The sequence below is a fragment of the Lathamus discolor genome, chromosome 11 (genome assembly GCF_037157495.1).
Source record: "Lathamus discolor isolate bLatDis1 chromosome 11, bLatDis1.hap1, whole genome shotgun sequence".
Taxonomy (NCBI): domain Eukaryota; kingdom Metazoa; phylum Chordata; class Aves; order Psittaciformes; family Psittacidae; genus Lathamus; species Lathamus discolor.
In genome coordinates this window covers 2,857,678-2,876,747 of record NC_088894.1, presented here as the reverse complement: position 1 = coordinate 2,876,747, position 19,070 = coordinate 2,857,678, and the positions used below count along the sequence as shown (strand labels likewise).

General features: G+C 45.1%; 2 protein-coding genes across 6 annotated transcripts; both read left to right on the top strand.

The window, feature by feature from the left end:
- The first annotated feature begins 306 nt into the window (after nucleotides 1-306).
- Nucleotides 307-5,198, top strand: MRGBP (MRG domain binding protein). 2 transcript variants are annotated; one of them, XM_065691657.1, is made up of 6 exons: nucleotides 328-387; nucleotides 442-551; nucleotides 1,053-1,174; nucleotides 1,698-1,779; nucleotides 2,701-2,775; nucleotides 3,784-5,198. In XM_065691657.1, the coding sequence occupies exons 1-6, from the start codon at nucleotides 329-331 to the stop codon at nucleotides 3,969-3,971; spliced, it is 636 nt and encodes a 211-aa protein (XP_065547729.1). In that variant the 5' UTR covers nucleotide 328; the 3' UTR covers nucleotides 3,972-5,198. The 2 variants fall into 2 exon arrangements, with proteins under 2 accessions (XP_065547727.1, XP_065547729.1); XM_065691655.1 differs by having other exon boundaries at nucleotides 307-551.
- Nucleotides 5,199-6,631: 1,433 nt separating this feature from the next.
- On the top strand, nucleotides 6,632-18,233 carry OGFR (opioid growth factor receptor). Of its 4 annotated transcripts, none has more exons than XM_065691476.1 (9): nucleotides 6,632-6,963; nucleotides 8,911-8,964; nucleotides 10,893-10,937; nucleotides 11,620-11,682; nucleotides 12,019-12,103; nucleotides 12,450-12,528; nucleotides 12,990-13,056; nucleotides 13,346-13,494; nucleotides 14,472-18,233. In XM_065691476.1, the coding sequence occupies exons 1-9, from the start codon at nucleotides 6,742-6,744 to the stop codon at nucleotides 16,198-16,200; spliced, it is 2,493 nt and encodes an 830-aa protein (XP_065547548.1). In that variant the 5' UTR covers nucleotides 6,632-6,741; the 3' UTR covers nucleotides 16,201-18,233. The 4 variants fall into 4 exon arrangements, with proteins under 4 accessions (XP_065547548.1, XP_065547549.1, XP_065547550.1 ...); XM_065691479.1 differs by lacking the exon at nucleotides 6,632-6,963 and adding an exon at nucleotides 8,531-8,794; XM_065691477.1 differs by lacking the exon at nucleotides 8,911-8,964 and having other exon boundaries at nucleotides 6,633-6,963.
- Nucleotides 18,234-19,070: the final 837 nt, after the last annotated feature.

Sequence of the window (19,070 nt, the reverse complement as noted above, 5' to 3'; positions counted from 1 at the left end):
ACCTTCCCAACCCTCCATTCATCCCAGCAGCAGCAGAACAGGCCCCCGGGGGGACATTAGCGATGTTGCACCGCGCTGCCCCATAACTGCCCCAAGAAACCCTTAAGCTTGACAGCGGTGGGCACCAATCCCCCCCCGAGCACCCTGCGGCCCCGAACCGTCCCTCAGGGGATGCGCTCCGCGCCCAGCTCCCCCCCGAACCCGAGGTAAACTCCCCCCGGATCCTCCCCTCGCCGCAGGGAAGGGGCCAGATCGGGCCCGTCCCGTCCCGCCCCGCCCCGCCACCCCCTCCTCCCGGCCGGCAGGAGCCGCTGCGGGCGCCGCGGCCATGGGCGAGGCGGAGGGAGGCTCGGCGGCCGCTGTGGAGAAGCCGCCGCTGCCCGCGGCCGGGCCGGGGGCCGCCGCGGCGGTCGCTGCCGCCGTTGCAGCAGCCGCCGCGGCAGCGGCCGGCGCTCCGGAGCCCGGCGTGCCGGCGGAGGAGGCGGTGGTGGTGTGGAGCCCTGAAGTGGAGGTTTGCCTCTTCCACGCCATGCTGGGCCACAAGCCCGTAGGTGAGAGCAGGCCGCGGCCTCGAGTAGCGGCGCTAGCGGGGGAGGAGAACCAGGCGCTGGGCAGAGGGCGGTGCTTTGGGCCCGGACCCGCTGCGGCTGCCGGCCGAGGGCCCCGGGGCTTTCACCGGGCGCAGCGGCGCTTGTGGGGAAGGCGGTGCCGGGTGCTGCCGCTGCCCCCGGCGGGGCACGGAGCCAGCCCGCCTCGCTCCCTCCGCCATCGCCTTTCTTGACTCGCTGCCTTACGCTTTACTGACCTGGGCTGGCATTCACGCAGCCTCTCCAAAGGCTCCGATTGCGGCTGTGTGTCAGCGTTACCCAGTGGGACACCCTCAGCCCCTCTCCGGAGCAGCAGCTGTAATGCAGGGTGAAATGCCAGCCCCCGGAGCTCCCCGTGTTACCACACGTTTCTTCTGTAGTGTATGACCTCCTTGTAACAATGGGGGGGGTATGATTATGTGTCATAAAGAAAGTCGCGTTAATTGCATTGACTTCTTTCCCCAGGTGTGAATCGCCATTTCCACATGATTTGTATCCGGGATAAATTCAGTCAGAATATTGGACGGCAGATTTCATCCAAAGTGATTTGGGATCACCTGAGCACCATGTATGACATGCAAGCTCTTGTGAGTATAAAGGGTGGATGCGGCCACGTTCTTATTCCTTACAGTCTGAGAGTTTCAGTAGGCCAAAATCGCTGGGCCTGGCATACCAGCGAAGAATTATGTGTTGTTCAGTGCATTGATGGGGTTTTCCCTGTATAAAAGTACATTAGGTGGGAGACAATAAAACCAGCACTGATTTGTGTTTTGTTTTGCTTTCCATACTGTGTTGTGACTTAGTTTATCTAAGTTGCCTAAGTGTTGCTCCAGCAAATGCTTGCGTGAGTAACTTCAGTATCGAATAAGGAGGTTATCGTGTGTTTGGATAAGAATTTGCCGTGTTTGGTGTCCAGAAATTATCTCAAGTATCTTAACCTTAATAATCAGTTTGACACCAAGAGCCTCCTGATCTCTAATATCTGAAGTGTCCTGTTAGGAGTTATTTAGCTACTAGTTGCATGTGAAATAGAACTTGAGGTTGCATTTCTAAATCCAAGTTAAATTTGTTATCAAAGTCATTCATAGAGACCTTCCTTTCCTTTCTCAGCACGAATCTGAGATTCTTCCATTCCCTAATATAGAGAAGAATTTTGCTCTTCCTGATGAAATGATTCAAGAAGTGAGAGAAGGTAAGATGTCATAGGAGTCTCTTATTCTTGGTTGCTTGGACCGGAAAGGATCACAGTGGCTTGTGCCATTCATATTCTCATCTTCTGTGAATGACCACTGTAGCAGACAGGCTAGCATGAGATAGAGACCATTGGACAGGTGCCACACAGTATTTCTATGTTCTTGAATATAATGTGGATGGGATGCTAATGTATCGCAAACATGTTCTATTTATACCATTTACATTTAGCTTCTCCTGGGTGTACACAAAAGATGCTTCACTGATGTTCATTTGCAGAGTGAAAGGCAAAATGTAATTCATTGCACTGTGAAATCATCTCTCAGTAGTGTTCCCTTCTTGGGATTCAACTACCTCACTCTTCCAAATCTCTCTCACTCATGATAGGCCTGTCTGTATTGCCTTATCTAATGTGCAGTGGTTTGACAGAAGTCTTAGGTTGAGCAGTGAGAGCTGGATTTTCAAAGTTTAGCAATATGTGTGTTGCTTGGTACTGTATCCAAGGTAGGAGCTGCAAAGTTCAAGCATCACCAAAGGAGTCCGAGGGATATTTTAGACTACAGCTTCTTGATTGCTAGGTTACACTAAACTTTACACTAAAAAATCAGCATAAAAATCACAGTATAGCTGAGACACTGCGATATGGTTTATCTGTTTAGCATTTTGCTTGCTTCTTGTTAATGTCAATGGAACTTCTTGACATGAGACATTATCTTGTTTAGTGCTTCAGTATGCCTGGACTATATTTTATATATTTGTTAGGTATGTTTTTCTGGCACAGTGCTGAGGAACCTTTCTAAATTGCTGCTGAACGTTTGCCTGAATATTTGTTAACACCATGTACATATGCTGAGGCTACTAATCCTGAAAGAACTGCGTGGTTCTTTAAGAGTCTAACCATTGCTAACAATCCTTTCTATAGGAAAAGTAATGATAGAAGAAGAAGTAAAAGAGGAAATAAAAGAAGAGATGGAAACACATGCAGGTCCAGAAGAAGGTAAATTTGTAACTCTCTACTGTGTAATACGAGATTAAAAACCAACTGTAACTCTTGAGAAATTAATGTCAAAATGTAAATCCCAAATCCAATGTACTTTGTGATTTGTATTCAGACTTAGCATATGCTTGTGCCAAGAACTAGAGTAACTCCAGAATGCACAGAATAAGCAGTTGCCCGCATCTGATACTTTGAAAGATTTCTCCTTTGCTCTTAATTCATATGTGCAAAGTTGTATAGCTTTGATTTTAATATGTACTTAACAAAACCCTGGGAGCCTGAAGTTATTGAAGGATCTCTGAAAGTTGAGACTGAAATACTCTGTGTTAGGATCTTTGTAGTCATGGGGAAAAACATGGGCCTATAAATCAAAAAAGATGCTTAAATGGGAGGGTGGGGAGAGTGGGGTTTTATCTTCTTTGCATTATCTTGCTTCTTACAAACCTAAGGCTTATTTTCCTAACACTTTGCTGTAGAACAAGGTCAAATGTGAACAAGTAGAGATCCTGCTATTTCCCTTAACAGGCCAAGCTAACTGTTAACTATATAACTTTATAATATTTATATCACAGAATAAGTGGTGTTTTAAGATTGAGTGTAATAAAAGATTTAAGAATGTATTTTAAAAAAAATATATTAAATTTCATATTCTGGGTGTTCAGCTTTAAAATCTGTAATACCAAATGTATTGACTTCTGCTGATGATAAATCTCATAGATCGGTCCTCTGTTCTGTAAGTGTTCCTCTTAAGTATTTTAAGTGCTGTTTAATTCCACTTACTGAATTTCATTTTTTGCCTGTCTTTAAAGCAAATAATAAAAGCAAGATGTGCCTTTCTTACAGAAGATTTTTCCTTGAAACATTAAAGTCATATTTAAACGGTGGTTAATTATGCTGAGAATTGCTTGGTTTGGAAAGTTTGATGTAATATAAAGAAGTTTGATGTCACTTCTTGTTTGCCTATGTGTATGACTCTGATCTGGAATCATTACTTTGATCCTATTTCAGTTTTTGCACCCTCTGGAAGTTTAGGAAAAACTGAAAAACCAAGCAGCAAAGAGAAAGAGAAAACTTCATCAGATCCTGGGTCCAAAGAAGGATCTGATAAGAGGAAGCGCAACAGAGTCACTGAAAAGGTCTTAAACGCGAACAGTAATCCTTCCAGCCCCAGTGCTGCAAAGCGGCGCAGAACATGAAGCAAGCTGTGAAAGAGAGAAGTCAAAACTGGAACATGAGGGAACAGTAAAAACGAGTAGCAGGATACTCGCTACATAAACTTTTGGAGGAGGGGAAAAAAAGCGCCAGGTATTTGAAGAGCCTGCACATTGGCTTTATAATCAGAAGACTCTGGTGTTCCTGATGTGTTCTCTGCTCAGCAATGAGTGGCTGAGTGACAGCTACCTTCTCAGGGCACTGGGAGTGAAAGCTGGCAGTGTCCAGAGATCACGAATATGTAACAGTTCCTGTGGCTGCATTTCAAACGGGTAACACACGCCCTGTGTCAGCATGGTTCCTCCAGCAAGTGCTCAGTGAAACACAGAGCCTCGGTTCCTGAAAAGCAAAGGTTGTTTCTGTAAATTTGGGGTAGTTTTTCCTGCCTTTGCTTTGTTGCTGTCTTTGAATCTTACAGACCCTCTGAGGGTAACGTTTGGCCATTTTAGTTAATGCTAACATAGTGTTTGAATCAAATGCCTGACTTTATTGGTTCAGTGAAACCAAAATCCTAAATCCACATAACCACTGAGTTATTCTCACTCTATTCTCTTGTTCCATTTGCTGGAGGAACCTTTACTTCTTTCACCCTTAGAGATGTAACGTTTTTCAATCTTTGTAAGTTTATATCCCGAAGTGACGTGAAAATAATACCCCCAGATAGAATAATATCTGTCCTAAATAAAATACCCCAATGTCACCTGTAGGGGATCTGCTGAACCTGGAGGTGTTGCTTCATCCATTTATAACACAGTAGAATGTAACAGAGAGGTTTGTACTTCATTATTTATTGTTTTTTTTAAAAGCAGTTTTAGTAGATGGTAATGGAATTGGTATTCCAAAATGTTACTTTTGTTGTAAAACTTCAGAATCTTCCTGACGTTGTAATGCTTCTCTTTTATATGCTAGAATATTCAGATTTTATGAAGTTCTTATTTTTGCGTTGTGCAAAGATGAACCACAGTCAACAAGTGTGTTAAATGGTGAACAAAGTAGACTGACAAGTTACTGTATTTGTTTCACCATGTTAACTACCAGTTACTAAAAAGAAGAATTACTTCTTGATCCGTCAGTATTGCCTTCAGAGTGAGAAACTGGGAATCTACTAGTTTTTGCTTGTATTCTAGGTACGTAGCCAAGTTCTGGTCTGCCTTTTTTGCTTCACTTGTTTTCTACCAAGAATAAATTTGACTTGTTTTTATTTTACTAAATGGCAATTGTGCAACTTGATTAAAACTTGGTCCAACTTATTTTGGAAGTTACTCAGACACCTTGTGCCTTTAGTGAAATTGGTTTTACTAACTTTGCCTGGACTTATGGACTACTACCCTGTTATTTCTAGACGCTACTTGATAATCCTTGCCTGCTGAGCTTGAGAGTCAGATTGCTCTGAGCTTCCAAACTAGAGAATGTTGCCTGTTCTAACTAGCAAGAAGCAGTTACGAAGTACGGCGTTAGAAGGTTGGAACCCTATCAGGATGCCCACTGTAACTGCTTGCAGCCTGATGCAAGCTCACTGGTTTAGGGTTTGAAATAGTGGGGCATAAAGTTCATGTCACCAGATGAATGAAGTGCTGTGAATTTAGTGCTACACTCGGATAATCCCTGCAAAATGTCCAGTGAGGTACTTGCCAGCGGCAGAGTTCGTGAGGGAGATGGTACTGGTGTCTCAGAGATTTTCTGGGTGCGTAGAGATTGAACTTTATAATCTTGAGTGAAGTAGCTCCTGGGTTTAATTTTGATGTTTAAAATGAATGTATTTGGTCTGATTGGGTTCCTAGAGGTTGTCACCTCTCGATCTACCATCAGAGTGGGTGCTGGGAGCTGAATGGTGCTGTTAAGTTTTGCTCTTTCCAAAGTGCTGGTTACTTTGTCCTGAGCTACATAGATCTTGGCCATACAGTGCAGATTTTGTAACTTACAAACCTCACGGCCCTGGCGGTAAATCCTTTGCATCCAGGGGATTCTAGTCAGTTTATAGATATATATATATACACACTAATGAATTGTTTTCATAGCTAGATTTATGTCAACGTTAACATGTACTGGTGCAATCCCAGAAGCAGGGAGAAGCCCACTTGGAATTTCATGGTCAGTCCAGTGACACAGTTACTTTAGGAATTGCTTGGCTGAGAAGTTAGGTATTGGGCAACTGCGAGTGCTTTAAATGACCTGTGTGTTGCTGCTCCTTCCTTCCCTTCCCTGGCACCGAGTCCTGGCTTCTTGGGAAGGTTGTTCTTGTGTTCATTCTCCTGTGAGAGGAATATTGCTGTGGAAGGAGTCAGTTTTTAATGTGTGAAGTTGAACACCCAGGACTTGCTAAACTCCAAGGGGAAGAGGAACTCCGTTACTCCAGTGTTTTGTTTCCATCAGCAATCACCCCGGGGCACACACACATAGAGCCTATTCGGGACCCCTTACAGCTGCCCATCGCCCGGTTGGATGCCAAAGACCGGGAATACGTTTCCTGCCGTTTTTCTCCCGGGTGGACACACAAAGGGGAGAAACACGGAGCCGCCAGCGGCGTGCACGGAGCTGCGGAGGGACGGCGACCGGCGGGCGCAGGGACCGCGCGGCGAGCCGAGAGGTGGCCAATGGGGCGCGGCGCCGCAGGAAGGAGGCGTGGCCTCCCGGCGCTTCCTTCCCTGCTGTCCCGCCCCACGTGCTCGCGCTTTGTGCGCGCAGCCCTTTCGCTTTCCCTTTCCCGTCCCCGTTCCTTTCCTTTCCTCTTCCCGTCTCTCCCACCGCGCTCCCATGGCGGCCAGGCACGGCTTCGGGGCGCAGGAGGACGAGGCGTGCTTCTGGGAGTACGACTCCACCTGGGAGGAGGAGGAGGAGGGCGAAGGAGAAGAGGAGGAGGAGGAGGAAGAGGATGGCGGCGGCGAAGGAGAGCTGGAGGCAGCAGCCGAGGAGGATCCGCAGGATGAAGGCGAGCAGTCGGCGCTGAGCTGGGCGCAGAGCTGCTGGCAGGCCCAGGTGGGTCCGGGGGTGCGGGGTCCCCACGGTGAGGAAGCCCCTTCTGTCCGCTCCGCGGCTGTCCCGGTCCCGCTCGCTGCAGCTTTCCTCCCCTTAGTGCTCAGCAAAGGGGCCGGTACCGTCAGGGTTACAGCGACCCTCGGGATCAGCTCAGATACTCGCGTGTGCGGGTGATGGGCACCCTGGATCCTCCCCGGCCACCCCCTCCTCTGCTGTCAGTGCATGTGGGCTACTGCTCTGCAGTTCCTAATTTACTATCAGGAACTGGAGCAGCTTAAATTACTTCCAAAAAGTAAAACATTTTTTGTCCTGGCAGTGATTTATAGCGTATGATTTTGTCCTCATCTCCATGAAGCAAAGGAGACATGACCTGAGGCCCGTTCAGAAACGAGCTCTGGGGTGGTGAAGGCAGAGGTGTGATGTGACTTTATGACTCCTGAAGTTCCATTAGACCACCATGAGTTGGGTTTTAATATTTCCCCACCATTCCCTGTGATCTGGATACTTTATTCCATAAATATAAGTTCTGTCACACACCTGCCTGTCCATCGTATGCTGATGGCCGCTGGATTTGATGTTATAACATTGATGTTCTTCAGGTGCTCCTTGGTGTGAAGTTCTTTGTCGGTATCTTCATCTAAGAATGGTGGCCTTTTGTATGCTCTTTGATGCTATCCATAAGAAGCCATCACATAACATGTTTTTCCCTAGGGAGCATATTTAGAGCAACTCTAAAACCAAAATACCCATCAGTGTTTTAAAACCTGCAGGTAAGTGTGCAGCAGTTATAGTAAGTGAGGTGGTGCTGCATAATATGAACAGTTGTGCCTCAAAATAATCTTGATTTGAAATAAGAAGAACCTGTTAGTCTTACCTGAGGTTCCTGTATTTAGCAGCAATGTGTTTGATGTGGAGTGGCAGTGATTTCTTCTACAGCATCGCTTTGGCAAATGCAAAACTCGTGTCTCTGTTCTTCAGGATTTCTTGGGTCAGTCAAAACACACTGAGTTTAGTCCTTTAACTCCTCCCCTTTTGGAGAAAGGGAAACTGATCATTCACTTTAGTTTCATTTTGGCAGCTCATCCCTATTTGACTGTAAATAGGCAGATAAAGCTTTCTAAGTAATACACTTGTAAAGGAGTTTAATGTTAAGCTTTAAATTGTTTTTAATAAGCATTAAGATATTAAAATAATCTCCCTTTAAAAAAGTAATTCTGTGCAACACAGTATTCCGAACACTCATGATTCCTATAAAAACACACGCTCTATTCTTTGCATTCCAACTTTGATTTTATTTGCAGCAGATGGAGATGCCCATGCGTGTCTCCGCATCTTCATGGAGTTTGCTGCAGGGAAGGTGGTGAGGCCTTGGCTGTGCACCTGGGTCTGTGAAAGGTCACAGGTATTTTGGGTGGAATAGTTGTAAAACTTAAAGAAAGAGGCAGAGATTGCCTTTAAAGTGTTCTGCGTTGTTCGAGGGCACACTGGCAACTGCCTTCTCTGTTCTGGTGTTGTCCACACGTTTTAATGCCTCCACAACATTCACATTGTTCCTTTTTAAACGAGTTTCTTCTTCAGATGTTTTTGTTTTCTTAGAGCTGCTTCTGGATTGTGACCACTCTAAAAGCAAGGACCAGTTTTTCACTCCAGTGAGTGGACTCCTCAAACTTTGCCTCACAAAGGAGGATCCTTGTCCCCGAGACTTGCAGCCCTTGGAATACTCTTCTGCATCTTTAAAGAGTTCTTCATCAGCAATGAGCACGTATTCACCTCTGTCTGACAGTGCCTGAACCTTTTTTAAAGGCAGTGAGGGCGGATACAGAAAGAAACAGTAAATTCTGTGTTGTCCATTAATGCTTTTACAACCTGCCAAAAGCTTGAATCAGTTTCCAGAAGTAGTTCTTACTTCTGCTCATACTGCACTAATTCTCGTTCTTCTCCCCTCAGCCTTCATGGTGCACTCTATTGCTGAAGCTGCTAATGTTTTCATTCAATACTGAGGTTAGAGGGTTTTATTGTTCTTCTTTTCACTGCGTGCTTTCAAAACCATCCCAAAGTTCTGCTTTTATCTTTACATTTCACTCATGTCTCTACAAATCCTCCGTGTTAGTGGATTGAAATTCCTGCAGGGGTGTCTTTTCAACTCTCTTGTGTTTTGGGGCTTTTAGTGCCTTAGGAGTGAGCATTGAGAAGCTTGGGGTTTGTGCCCATTTTATAAAGGTCTTTCTAACTTGGAAAGGGAAGGTTATGTTTCTGTGTGGCTTAAATAGGAGTTTATAGAGACCCAGAAGCAATACCTGCTTAGAGGGAGGGCTGAGCTTTGCTCTCTTTGCTTCCCCATCTTATTCTCTTCCATGCTGAATTTCAGGCAGAATGCCTTTGTCCTGGATCTAGCTTCTTCCTAGATAACCCATGCAGCACTTTGCATCTGTCTCGGTATCTTCGCTTACTCTGCAGCAACCCTATTGTGTTTCAGTCTACTGTTAGCCTCTCCCACCTGACTCTGTTAGAGGATGTTATTTTAGAACATGAGTACAAAGAATATCTGGAAGTTGATGCTTCTGTAGCTGGGAACAAAGTGTTCATAAATTCCGCGTGTATCAGGATTTCATCCTTGGGGTTCAGAAGTCAACAGCATCAATGAATTTGAATGCTGAAGCCCAGCCTCTGCTTACATCTTGAACAAAAGAATGGTATTGATCTGTTCTGGCTGAACACATTTCTTAGTCTTGTGTTGGCAGCCACTTACTTTTTTAGCTGGGTAGCAAAGCTTTTTATAGGTGGGTGCATTTCTGCAGTCTGGGTTCTGGGGATGGACACCAGCGCTTGGATTGGGCCATGCGCCTGTGGGAAGTTCTGCCGCCTATTTTGGTCTATGTTGTCATGGATAAAATAGAAATGTGTTGCAATACAGACAGGCAGTATTTTAGGTCATCACAAGTTAGTACATTTAAAAACCAACTTGAGCTTTGTTTAATTCCTGTCCGAAAGTATGGGGGAATCATAGTGTGTCTATGATTAGTAAATGTATGTTGAAAACTCTGCATTGATGGCTTCCCTCCATGGATAAAGGTTTGATCTCCCAAATGGTGTGCATGCTTCATGAATTAAATATTAATAACCAACAGGGCAGCAGAATGGATGACTTTATTATAAGGCATTACAAAATCTAATCCAGTTCCTGCCTTAATAATTGATGAACCAGTGATCAGTGTACACTAGAAAGTGGTTTTAAGAAGTATCTGATTAAATTAAAGAGTAACTTGCTGCTACTTTCTTCTAAGTTTCTTAAAATGCTTGTTTTGCAAGAGCCTGCCCATCTTATTCCATCTAACAAAGACCCTGCTCTTGCTGTGAGCTGGTGTTTAACGCCCTAACTGCACTGTGCTTGGCGTTGGGAGCATCCTTGTACTCATGAGCAGTCTGGTTCATTTTGATGGTTCTACCTCAACAGGATGCTTTAAAGCACTTTAACAGTTTGGGACAAGATGCTCCAGCACTCAGCAACTTTAAACCTGTCTGTGTGGCTTGTGAAGTGTAACGAAATCTCTTATCATTGAGCTGATGCAGTGTAAAAATGCGTTTGAAATGAAGTCATACTTGCAGCTTCTATTTCCATGGAGTTCAGAGGAAGAAATGAAGCTGTTCTTTGTGATTTGTGTCTAAATGCTACATTTGAGATGAGTCTGGCCCACGTGTAGTGGGGAAGCTGACACCTAATTATCAGGTGGACGTGGCACCACAGCTTTTTCTCTTTGGCAATTTGAATTACGAATAGAATCAAGTGACTTCAGCTGTAACTAGGTAAATCTGTCACTTGGCAACTGGTAGGGATCATGTGAGTCACTCCTGTGGGTATTCTTATTTCACTTGTTTTATTAGTCAAGTTTGGTTTCAGAATGCTTCAACTAAATGCCTTTTATTTGTAGGAGCCAAAATCAAATTCGTCACCGTTGTTTCAGAGGAGTTTTCAGGTAGGCTTAACATGAAGGTTGGTTACTTGGAGACATGAGCGATGATGAAGATGATAATTGGAACAGAATTCCAATAAAATAAATATCTCAATGTGACCATATGGCTCTGTTATTGTGCACTGTCTGGATCAGCATGATGTTGAATCAGCAAGGCTGCTCTTGAGTGTAGAGCAACGATGAAGAAAACTTTATTTCAACAATGTCTGCAGGGAAGGAGAATCTTGAATTTAAGGAATGTTTCTACATCCTAAATTGAACAGTTTTAAAGTCTGATCTCTGTCTTGCTCAGACACAGACGGGCAAGGCTTAGTTTGTCTTGTTTTAAAACCACAGAGTTAAGGAAGAAAATGACATGTAAAATGTTGGGGATATCCAGCGAGTTCTGAGCATTTCTATGGGAAAGCCCAGCTGGGATAAAAGATACACATAAAACATGAAGACCTTGACTAATAAGAGTAGAAAAAAATGTTTTGGCTAAAGGAGATAATGGGAACTTCTTGTAGTCCAAAGTTGTCTTCAGGAATGTAGAGAAAGGACTGCAGTGACAAACTGGCTGGTTTGGAGGAGTGGAAATTGATAGGCAGGGGAATGTGTAAGAGATGCCAGATTCAGGCAGTGGGTTTTGTTTCTTTGGGTTTCCTTTAGAAGACAGCTTTATTCTGGATCTGTCTCTTTCCTCCAGTTCTCAGGCAGGCGCAACTGGAATGCAGCAGAAGACTTGCAGAGATACAGACGTCAGTACCCGGTATGGACTGAACAATGATGCTCGGACCCTTGTGGCTCTTCCTCACTGCATGTTCCCTTTAGGAACACGTTCTAGATTTTAGGGCACCTTTTAGTCTTTACACTGACAGGCTGAGAGCCTTTAAAGGATTCATTTGTGAGGGGGAAGGGATGATGTGTATGTGGGTGCATCTGAAACAAGCTGTTACTTCCCCAAACACATTTCAAGGATTGAGCTTGAAATGTTTAGGAAGCATGAGGGAGTGCAAGGAGGAGCACTGAGTAGGGTGGTGAATAGGGCAGTGAATGCTGCCTTTTGAAAGAGAGCTGCTTGTTGATTTCTTGTTCTTCTTGCCAGGATTTGATGGAATCAGAAAATGAGGAGGAAGAAGAGATGTTGAACTTAAGGTTTTATAAAAACAAGACTCGCTTTCTGCCCCAGGGTAAGTGCCTGATGCGATCTGCTGCAGTTGGTTGAACTGAAGCCAGCATAGCTTGATCCAGGCGGGACACATGCTAAAAAACCCAAACCAAACAAAGCAGCACCAAAAAATCCCCCACCTGAACCAAAGCACCACCAAGAATTTCCCTTTGGGATATGTCCTCGTTCCTGCTCTATGTTCCTTAGTTTTCTGTTTGGTGGTAGAAAACAAAGGTGTTTTTCTAGGCTTGCCTGATTGTCTCATTGGAGAAGCCAGTACCTGTATGCGAACACCTTGGATGAGTGGCTGATTGTAATTCCTATTTGGCATCATTTCGTCTTGCCTGACTTTTTCCTTTTCTGTCCAGGTTTGTTTATTGAAAGTCTGCTTGAATCTTGGTGGGACAACTATGAAGTTCTGGAAGAAAACCATTCTTACATACAGTGGTAAGCTATCTGCATGGATATAGTGTCTGTCTTTAGCTGTGCCTCTTGCATCTCTATTGCTGGATTCAGCTTCCCAAAAGACCCGGAATTGCTTTTCAACGAAACCTGAGTCCACTTTATTTCAATTGAGTTATATTCTCCTGGAAACAATGCAGTGGAAAGCCTGAAGACACAGGTTTGCAGCGTAGCTGTGGCAGTAGATCTCAGTCATCCTTGGCTTTACAGCATATGGCAGAGCAAGAGAGATCCAGATAAGCAAAGTGTGTTGTCGTTGGTGCAGACAATGCTTTTATGAGAGAGATTTGTCTTACAGTGAACTACTTCTGTATCCATAAGGATGTGAGTTCTCCAAGAAATGTCGATGATATCACAGTTTCTGGAATCTTTTTAGTTTAAACAAATGGGTGCCCTAGTTGGATGTCATCTTTGCTCATCTGCATGGAATATTTCTTTCCCTTCAGGCTATTCCCTTTACGTGAACCTGGGATGAACTGGTATGCCAAACCACTCACATGTCGAGAAATCCAGGTACTTAGAGCTTTTGTCTTTTGAGATCTGAAGGATAATGGGATTTTCCCTATATTTGAAGTCTGTAGAGTGTTTTTAAATCTCTTCCTTGGGCTGTAGTGAGAAGGGAGCTCACTTGAGCACTGTTAAACATTCCTCTGTCTTGTGCCTGCCAGTAACTACCCAAGCAAATTAAATGCTTAGTGATATAGTAATAAAATAAGCCTTGTTTGTGATTCAGGTGCAGCATAAACTGGTGCAGGTCATTAGGGAGTTGCACCTTGTACTCATCGCCCTGTCTTGTTTTCAGGCCTTTAAGAAGTCCAAGGAAGTTATGCAAAGATTTATCCGTGCTTATCAGCTCATGCTGGGATTTTATGGAATCGTTCTGATTAACGAGGAAACTGGAGAACTCAAGAGAGCAGAGAATTGGGCTGAACGGTTTCAGAACTTGAACCGGTGAGTGTCTGTCTATGCTGCTGCTCATTACTGCAGGCAGGCTCTTTGAGGACTAAAAAGAAGTCAAGAAAACCCTCAGCCCTTGAGGAATGGAGGCTTTTACTGATAGGAAAGTTAGCCAGTTAAAGTCTTTTTAACTTGGCTCAGCTGCTGTAGGTCATCATGCTCTCGGTGACTTTAAGTGACAAGTATAATAAGTAAACCAGCTGAGCCTGGTGTTCTTTTCCATCCAGTGCAGCTGTTAACAGCAGGCATCTTTCATGCTGCTCTGGCTGAAATATGAAATACAGACTGAGAGATGTGAACATTTGCTCTAGCAGAGCTTATGTTTTAAATCATATTTTAAGCAGGAATCACTGGGACATTGTCACAGGTAGGCAAATCTCCTTTGTAGCATTTGGTTAAACTACAAAATGAGAGTGTTTCCATCTGCTTCCCTGCTTGTTTATAAAGATGCCTTAACGTGTGTAAGATGCTTGGAGTTCTCGGTTGAAAAGTGCTCTGCGACTTGTTGGTAATGGTTTTATATGATTGCAGGTCTCATCATAGAGGTAGCAATGACCTCCATATTCTAGTGCCCTTTGTGATATTAAAAACGGCTCTAAAAGGGCTGGGCATGCTCACAAAATAAAAACCAACTGCAGGGTCACTGTCAAGGACAGGAGGTTGGGCTGCATGGACCTGTGTGTCTGACCGATAAGGTAGCTGTTATCTACTGATGCAGAAAGCCAGAACCTCAGGCTGCTGAGATTGATCACCTCTACTACATGGAAAGAAGGGCTAGGAAGGTGCTGCTGAAGGCAAACAGCAGCAGTAGGTGCTTTAAAAGTAAACCCACCTGTACTCCCATCTGCATTGTCAAATAGTCTGTAATAGATGATGGTCAGTAATGCACTAAATGTTTTGCAGATAGCCTCAAGGTTCATATTGACTTGTAAGGCTTTCTCTTAACACCTTTGCTTCTCTGTTTCGTTCAGGTTCGGCCACAACAATTTGCGGATTACTCGCATCCTGAAGTGCCTGGGGGAGATGGGATATGAACATTATCAAGTGCACTTGGTAAAGTTTTTCCTAACAGAAACTCTTGTTAAGGAGACGTTACCAAATGTCAAGAGAAGTGCCTTGGATTACTTCCTGTTCACCGTCCGGAGCAAGCAGAAGAGGAGAGAACTGGTCCACTACGCTTGGCAACACTTCAGACCTCGAGACAGCTTCGTGTGGGGGCCACACCACAAACTCTTGAAGTACAGACCCCGCTCTGCCAAGTCACAACTGCAGCAAAAGGCTGAAGATAAACAGGAAACTCCTGGTAGAAAATGTGATGATTCTGTGGATCATCAGAACCAGTTTCCAGAGGAAGAACAGGGGGCCGGAGATGCTGCAAGCTTGGGGGCCGGAGATGCTGCAAGCCTGGAGGCTGGAGATGCTGCAAGCCTGGAGGCTGGAGATGCTGCAAGCCTGGGGGCTGGAGATGCTGCAAGCTTGGAGGCTGGAGGTGCTGCAAGCTTGGAGGCTGGAGGTGCTGCAAGCTTGGAGGCTGGAGGTGCTGCAAGCTTGGAGGCTGGAGGTGCTGCAAGCTTGGAGGCTGGAGATGCTGCAAGCTTGGAGGCTGGAGATGCTGCAAGCTTGGAGGCTGGAGATGCTGCAAGCTTGGAGGCTGGAGGTGCTGCAAGCTTGGAGGCTGGAGATGCTGCAAGCTTGGAGGCTGGAGGTGCTGCAAGCTTGGAGGCTGGACATGCTGCAAGCTTGCAGCCGGAAGTGAATGATAAGGATGAAAAAGAGAAGAGAAGTGAATGTCCTTTGAAAGGAGGAGGTGATGAGGAGGCGAAAGAAGCTTCATTTACCCAGCAGGAGGAGGAGGATTTAAACAGTGAGGCTGAAGAAGTGCAGAGTGCAGCAGAGAATGATTGCACAAAGGAGAGCAAGAAGAGAAAACTGGATGCAAATAGGGTAGATGCTAACAATGGACCATTGAAAAGCCCTACTGATATTGAAAACATTTCCCATAATCTGGGAGAGTGTGCAATTGATGCAGAAATCCCCTCCTCAGCTCCACTTGTAGAAGCAGAAGAGGACAAGGAAACACTGAAAGAAGACAATGCAAGCACCAAAGACCCAGCAGCACCGGAGAGCACTGATGCTGCTGTGAAACGGAGGAAAGTCGATAAAAGAACAACGAGAAACAGACCGTGCAACTTGGCCATAAACCTGAACATGGGGATCAAGTCAAATCCATCAGTTGCAAACACTGAGGCTGAAAATGACGGTGAGGAAAATGCAGCTGTGGAAGTGGTGAGTGAGAGGAGTAGTGGTGATGCAAATGGTGGGGCTGTGGGATCCCCAGTCGATTCCAGGCTGCCCAAGTCTGGCTGGACTTCTCCAGTAAGTGATGGCTTGGAGGCGAGTGGAGATCGAGTCACAGCAAGGAGCGATGAGCGCCACTGCAACAGCACATTCCTGCAAGGGGAAGGTGAGGTAGATGGGGTAGAACAGCATCAAAAGGCAGAAAATGCGAGTGAAAAAGAGCAAGCAGAAATCACAGGCAAGAAACATCCTCCAGAGAGTCTTAAGCAGAACATTGCATCGCCTTGTCCTGAAGAAGACAGTACTGAGGTTGCAACACACAAACGGGAAAGCTCTGAGTGTGCAGCAGAACCTGCTGAGGAGCAGGTAGCAGCAAGTGACACCAGCATGGGAAGCACTTGAGCAAGCAAAGATGGCACTGCCCTAACTGCTAGGAGCCAGCTTGGTGGCTTGGATAGCAGAAGTAGACACAAGAATAAACTTCCTTTGGCTGATCCAGGCTAGACCCTGTCTGACTTGCACTCTTCAACTCTTTTTTAATCATCTGTAGTGATTTCACCGAGATCCAGTCCTTGGCTACCCTAGAGAGGAAGACTGATTTAGTCATTCCCGGCCAGGCTGTGTCCTGTTCCTGGTTTTTATTTGATTGTCAGGACTATCTTGGAGCAACAGGGATTTTTGCACTTTGATTCTGGTATACGCCCTCTTAAAGAGGCGAGGAGAACTGGTCTGTTCCCTTGTTTGAACTAGTCAAGTTCTTATTAAATACATGGTGTTCAATGAAGACAGCATGACCTAACTTGCCAAAACTTTCTATTACCACGTAGCTTCTATTTGTTATTTTGGAAGGCTGTACCTTCCCAGGGGATTTATTCCTGGCAAAGGTGCAGTTCCCCCAAAAGAGAAGAGTATATATATACATTTCACATCATGTAAGAGTATTGTTGCCTCTCCTCCGATAAAGAAAGTGGGTTTGACTTTAGGCTGGGATAAAACGCATAGACAAAACTGCTCTGTGACCAGTGTTAAACCTTGAAGAGATACTGTTCTCTAGGGTGCAAAGTGCTGAGTAATGTGTTCCCTTTACCACCCCTGGAGTGGCTTTGTAGTGCTTGTTGGAGTTGAGTGTGAATTATCTACTGGCTTCTAAGAGAAGAACCTTCAGACTTTGCATAGAGCTTTCCATTTATACCCAGTGTTGGTTCAAAGCTCTTCCTTCTTCAGTTGCCAAAATGGAACACAGTATTTGTCACTACATTTTTCAGACTTTGCTATTAAGTTGCAGTGGTCTGTTGGGGATTTATCTCTTCTCTGCATGATGTCGGATGTGTCGGACTTAACCCAGTTCCTAGGAAGGGCAGGATTGTTTCACCATTGGTGTTCAGTGAGGGCATGTTGGAGTGCAACGTGTCTGGAAACCACTGGGCTTTGTGGGGCAGATAATTGAAGCTTTAATTGCAGGGGGGTTGCTCGTCTGCTTCATTTATTTACAGCCCTCAAGAATTTACCCTCAGACCTTGCCAGCTATTTGCCTGCCTTAATGTTCCTGACCTCCCTGTTAGCTATTCTGCCTGACTTACGCAGCGTTCAGCGAGTCTGAAGGAGCATTAAACAGTTTAGCACTTTTGCTCCTAGAGGTTTATAACAGGGGACCTGTTTTGTGAAGCAGAGGAAACCATTCCCAACAGCCAGAAGGTCTGGACTTGTTTGCTCAGATGGTTTGGTTTAGTTCTGAGGTTTTTAGGTGCTGTTTGTTTTGTGTAGGAGGTGGCTAAAGGTTTGCCTGCATTTGCAGGGGGAAGATGCAGTAGCCTCTGCAATGCTGATGTTTTCCCTCTCTGCTACAGCTCTTAAGAAGCGTCCTCTTTGAAGGACTTTGATCCGTGACTTGTCTTCCCAGATTAGTGGGTACAGACCCAGCATGCCATGTACAAGTCTGCAAGCCTAACATCTGATGTTCATGGTTACACACATGCTGGAAAAAGGCTTTAATGTTTTTAAAGTACTACTTGTTTTTCTTACGAGCAGATGGAGTTACAAGGCCAATGAGAACACACTGAACTACAGATATAGATACTTGAAGATGTTGACTGAAAATTCGTTCATAAAAGATTCATGACAAAATTGTCAATTGTGGCTTTTGTACAGATTTATAGTAATTTTCTTATTTAATGAAGTTTTCATTGTGAATACATGCTCAGTTGGGGCATAGATCATAACTCTTGTTAGGGTGATGTGTGGTTTGTCTTTGTGTTTAATGGGATTCCACTGTGAGCCCTGGTCTGAAGTGCTCAAACCAAACCATTCCCGATCATGATCAGGTTTGATTTTGGCTGTAGGTGTTTGCAGTGAGTTCACAGGATGTTTCCAGCACTCAGAGCTGTATCACAGAGTTTATGTTAATGTCACCTATTAAAGCATGACTTTGATGCGTACCAGTTTCTACTTGTTTCATCTTTGAGGGTAGGACATGACCACATCCTTTTGCACCACCACAGGACACAAGCACAGCGGTGTCTTTGTGGTGATGCTTTCTGAAGTCACTGTGTCCCTTCAGCTGTGCCCCTGTGCCTGGGGACATGGAAGGAGAAGAGGACCAGTCCTTTTGTTGGGTGGGCTTCGTGATGAATCCTCCCAGGGCTCTTCTGTTGCTGGTCGTAAGCAGGCTCCTCTCACAGCAGCCCTCATCCCTGCCTTGCTATGAGCAACGTGTGGCTGAGGAACTTGAGCATTCTTTGCCTTCTCACCATCAGTTGGCCTTGGTGTGAAGGGGAGGTGCAAGCTCTGTGCAAAGCCGCTGTAGTGACTGCGCTGCTCGTCCTCTGTGGGGTTTGTGGTGCCTTATGAAACATTCAGTTCACCTTGAAGACAGACACACACACACACTCCCATGGTGTCCCCACCTGCCACAGAATCTTGTGCGAGCTTAGTGAATCTTGGAGCTCTTTATCCCTTTGTCACAGTTAATATTGGCTGCTGTGAAGCTGGACAGGCACACACTGTGTGCTCATGTAAACCTTCTGGTGCAAGGATGCCAGACTGAGACCTGGTATTATATCTAAGCTTTGCTTTTCCACTAATGCTCTCCTCTTGCTAACCAAATGGGCTGCGTCATTTCAGTCCTGATGAATCTTGCCACTGTTCCTGTCTGCTTCCCAGCACCGCTTTGGATTAAATTGCCTTTCATCGATAAAAGGAAGCTATGTGCAGAAGATGCATCTTCATGAATATATTGCCATTTGGGATCACGTAGCTGGGAACTCTCATCCCGT

What these genes read in the sequence shown, in the direction of transcription:
- MRGBP (XM_065691655.1), top strand. Translation starts at nt 329, where the DNA reads ATGGGCGAGGCGGAGGGAGGCTCGGCGGCCGCTGTGGAGAAGCCGCCG. An exon ending in GCTGGGCCACAAGCCCGTAG is followed by an intron (nt 552 to 1,052) that starts GTGAGAGCAGGC and finishes TTCTTTCCCCAG; the next exon opens with GTGTGAATCGCCATTTCCAC. An exon ending in GATTCAAGAAGTGAGAGAAG is followed by an intron (nt 1,780 to 2,700) that starts GTAAGATGTCAT and finishes TCCTTTCTATAG; the next exon opens with GAAAAGTAATGATAGAAGAA.
- OGFR (XM_065691476.1), top strand. Translation starts at nt 6,742, where the DNA reads ATGGCGGCCAGGCACGGCTTCGGGGCGCAGGAGGACGAGGCGTGCTTC. An exon ending in GACTCGCTTTCTGCCCCAGG is followed by an intron (nt 12,104 to 12,449) that starts GTAAGTGCCTGA and finishes TTTTCTGTCCAG; the next exon opens with GTTTGTTTATTGAAAGTCTG. An exon ending in AACCATTCTTACATACAGTG is followed by an intron (nt 12,529 to 12,989) that starts GTAAGCTATCTG and finishes CTTTCCCTTCAG; the next exon opens with GCTATTCCCTTTACGTGAAC.